Source organism: Lutjanus erythropterus, chromosome 9, assembly GCF_056507025.1.
Source record: "Lutjanus erythropterus isolate fLutEry1 chromosome 9, fLutEry1.hap2, whole genome shotgun sequence".
NCBI lineage: Eukaryota > Metazoa > Chordata > Actinopteri > Lutjaniformes > Lutjanidae > Lutjanus > Lutjanus erythropterus.
Genome location: NC_139325.1, coordinates 19,943,653 through 19,948,078, shown reverse-complemented (window position 1 = coordinate 19,948,078; position 4,426 = coordinate 19,943,653). Strand labels below are relative to the sequence as shown.

The 4,426-nt window shown below is 34.6% G+C and overlaps 1 protein-coding gene across 1 annotated transcript; it reads right to left on the bottom strand.

Annotated features, from left to right (window-relative positions):
• Positions 1-230: 230 nt before the first annotated feature.
• On the bottom strand, positions 231-4,135 carry LOC146321320 (uncharacterized). Its single transcript, XM_084726435.1, has 5 exons — positions 3,976-4,135; positions 2,755-2,868; positions 2,512-2,658; positions 2,178-2,288; positions 231-1,573 (listed from the first exon to the last, which is right to left on the bottom strand). The coding sequence occupies exons 1-5, from the start codon at positions 4,019-4,021 to the stop codon at positions 1,371-1,373; spliced, it is 621 nt and encodes a 206-aa protein (XP_084582561.1). The 5' UTR covers positions 4,022-4,135; the 3' UTR covers positions 231-1,370.
• Positions 4,136-4,426: the final 291 nt, after the last annotated feature.

Below are 4,426 nucleotides of genomic sequence, written 5' to 3'. Positions count from 1 at the left end.
TTTGATGACCCAGATAAAATCTCCTGATTGAAATGTTTTAGTCCACCCACAATTTTATTCATTTATTTGTCTTATCACTTTGATGTCAGTGTAAAAATTCATAATAGATGATGACTAACTCAACTCAACTTTCTAGTTAAAAGTCTTAAATTGTTCCTGGATTAAAATAAATGAACAATGCTTCCACATTTTGAGACTAAGAAAGGAAACACTCAAAGAAAACATAGAAATACACTCTAGCAGAAAGGTCTTTATTTTGCTTTTCATCAGTAATATAAAAATAGGCTTCAGGTTGATAAAAGGACTCAGAACCAAGGGTGGAAAAATACTCATGAGTTGACAGCAGAAATACATCTATATGCTGTATATGTATTGTCTGGAAAATCCCCCAAATTATAATATTTTAACTCAAAAACATTACATTATTGTGGCATATGAGCAAAGCAAAGAGAAATATGGTGGCATTGAAATTCAGTACATTAATATAAGCATTAATGCATGTTTTTTTTAACACGCTTCAAAATCACTCAAAATTAAATATACACTACATAAATTAGGCTATATATATTTATTACATGATTCCTATAAGATTCAGAGCTACTACTATGTTTTTCCCTGAAAAGTTATGATGAATGTTGTGGAAGGTTTGAGTGAATGTGTGTTATTTTTCACTTACTGTCTGTTTCAACCTCCAGCATGCCCCTCAGTGTTTCCTAACAGATTTCTGAAATAAGATTCAAGGTGACTGATCAGTACTTGTTCCAATGCAAGCTTTCTTTAAGGGTTTAATCCTACAGACCTACATATAAAGACGATATTAACCCATTGTGTCACTTATAAACTCTATGAAGCCGCACATTTAGTGATGTCAACATCCACAATATCCAGTGTTTATCCAGCAATGGGCCTGTTTGACTGATTAAATGTACAAATCCTTTTCTCTGAGCTTTAATGCTAAGATGCGTTGAAAGAGCAAACTCTCAGGTAGACTGCTGAGCTCTGAATGAACTGTCACTGCATTGCTGTCTAATGGGGCTTTTTGTTTGTTGCTTGGAGCTGGAGGTAGCAACGATTTTTTTTTTTTCAGTTGTGCATCAACATGTTTTTACATCCTCTTTGATTTACTTCAGAGAAAAAACACAATGACAACAATTGTTGACAAGAATTCTATGCATTAGAGGAAACATCCAAATGAGGACATGAGGCAGGAGACAAAGGGGACATTAATGTTACTAAAACTCCACACTAACACTAAATTTTCTACTTTCTCACTCATTGGTTGAAACGATAAGGAAACGATAAGGAAGGGGGTGTGAACGCTATGTGGCCATGTGAAGATAAGAAGAAGAAGCAGTCTGTAATACCACCAGTTAAGAGAACATGACCAAAGAGACCAGTGGAGCCACCAGGAGCAGGAGGCCAGCTCGTGTGCTGCTGGCGCTGTTGCAGAAGTCTCCCTCACAGCAACTAATTTCTTCTTCGACGACTCCTTGAAGCTGTGCATGTTTTGTACTTGAGCACATGTGGTTGGAGGCACAGCCCTTCATGACCTTTGTTTTCCCTCCCGAAGTCACTGAGAGAATAACAGTAATGTTAGTGTATTAGCTGGAAGTTTTAATACTAAAATTGCTAAAAAAAAAATATATATAAATAAATAAATAAATAATCCCTCTGAGCTGAGGCAATATGTGAAAAGAGTCATATGTTCTCTGTAAAAAACAAAACAAAAGTAACAGGATGTTACTTTGTCCGACACTGACACAAAATTTTCTTCTTATAAAAACATGAATTTTTGAAACAAAAAAGGTGTATTTGAAAAATTGTTGAGTAAACTGAAAATGAAATCAATTAATGTTTAATCATTTAATATTTTCTATTGCAAACATTTAATTTTGAAGAACCCAAAGAATGACAAATCCAATTCACAACTTACTGTAATTTCTGAAATTCTGAACTTTGGGGGTTTCTAAAAGTCAAAGATTCAAGTTTATCTCAAGGAGAAAATTATCTGAACATGATTATAGATTTGCAAAACCTGTTGTAGTCTATTTCCAAACTTAAGAGTTAGACTTAAAACTCAAAAGTTTGTTTTTTTTGTTTTGTGAGGGCAGTTGCCTTGAAATGAGTAGTTTTCTCAAATTCTCTCTTTGCAGCGTTTAATGCTGTAGGCCTGTTACCTGTTTTTGAGATGCAGTGGTCCTCATTCCCCTCACAGTGGAGAGTTGCAGTGCACTTCAGTCCATCACAGAAGTAGCACTTTCTACCATTTGGAGCAGCTCTTCTGTGCTCTGTAACATAAACATAACATTGTTTGTGTTGTTTGAGGAGCTAGAGACAGATGGAGCACTTACTCCAATGTAGTTTTCTTCTTCAGGGCCTTTTTACAATTTAATGATTTTGAAATACAGGAAAATTAATGAGAACATGATAAGCCTATGGACAGCTCGGCGCAAACAAACGTTTAAATAAAAAAAAAAAAAAAATCCAAAAGACAACATAAGTTATATTTACCAGGGGCATCTTCGGTGTTGCAGAGCTCGGTGGCGCAGCACTTGCTGGTTATTACGTTTCTGGTGATTCCAAAGTTGAGTGAGTCCTCAATACACTGCTCACTCAAAACACAAGTTTTCATGAGGTGATCACCAAGTTTTGTATCACCTGCAAAAAAATAAAAAAATAAATAAATGACCTTTGTAAACTGGGCCATTGCAAAGCCATTTCACAATAAAAACAATGCACCATAAAATACCATACCTACATATGTAGCTATTCTCATTGAAGCACACAGATGAGCCCGTGAAGGGCACTCTGAGGTTAAGCAGGTTGCTGAGCCTCCTGGTAAGCACTTGTGACATTTCAGGGTGTAGGCTGATAAAACACAGATAAGTTAAAAAACAAACAAACAAACAACAAAAAACTTGTAATATTAGATGATGGATCATATTAAATAAAATATAAACTCTGAAACAAATTAATTAAAAGTATTAATTATTGTTACATTCAATTACATGCACAGTTACAAAAATGGGTATACAGTATGAGGCCAGTTGTTCTGTGTAGTTCTTACATTTGTGTGTTTATTCTTGTTGGTTTAAAATAGAATAGAAAAGAGACCTGATCAGCTGTGCAAAAACTGCAGGCAAGGAACAAAGAGGAAGTGACAAGTAAAAGTAACCAGCAGCAAAATAACATGTAGGCATACTGTTATCTAACATGTGACCTTAACTGACCCATGTCTGCAAATGTGGAAACTAAAAGTTACAATCTCTGTTTTTTAAATATAAAACGGTAAAAGGAAAACAATACCTCTTACGTTGTTTTTATGATTACACATATGCACAGCTTGACAAGTGACCTTACACGACCCATGTCTGCAGCATTTTTAAAGGCAGCTATGATAACTGAAAATTACAATCCCTTTTTTCTTAAAAATTAAATAGATAGCTTCTGTACTGTTATCATGTTTAATTATATGCACAGCTAAAAATGTGTTATACAGTATGACTATGAACAAACAGGAAAATAATATGCACATATTTGACCTGTGACCCCAAATGCCCCATGTCTGCAGTGTTTGTAAGGGCAAATGAGGTAATGTAAAATTACAATCCCCCTTTTCTAAAATATTAAGCATTTAACAATAATATTAACATTAAACATTCAGCAATGACACTGACCAATTAAAAAAGCAGCTGCTGAATTGTTATTATTATTAATTATAGCTACAAAAATTAAAATTACAATCCTTTTTTCTTGAAGATTTTAAAGTAAAAATAAAACAGATAACTGATGTATTGTTATTATGATTAATTACATGTACAGTTACAAAAATGGGTTTTCCAGTATGAGTATGAACCAACCGTAAAATAAAATGCTGATCAACACTATTTGACATGTAACCTCAAGTGACCCCATGCAGCTTTTGTAACAGCAGTCCCTTATAAGATTATAAAGTTTAAAGAAAGAAAAACTTGCCTTTTGGAAGAAGCACAATCCCAAAGATCAGAAGAAAGAGATGCATTTTGTGATGCCGGGACACAACTGAATTTCAGTTTGATCTGTTTTGGCCAATATATAATTCTCCTGAGAGGGCGTAGTCTTCGTCTTTAGACCACTCCTTCATTCCTCCTGTGACAAAATGTGACTTTAGGTAGATCTTCTCTTAACCAACTGGCAATCTAAACGTAAATGTTGGCCTATCAGTTGATTGCAGCTTATTACCATTTTTGGAGCATTTTCAATTTACTTATCACGTGACTGCACGATGGCAGATACTGACTGTTTGCCACTCACTTGACTGTGGCTCGGCATGCCCTTTATTTCGGAGTAAATAAGGCAATTTTAAATAAACTAATGAGAATTTTTACCAGCATATTTATTGTTATAAAGTGGTGGCTGCATTTTGACCATTTGTTTCTTGTACATA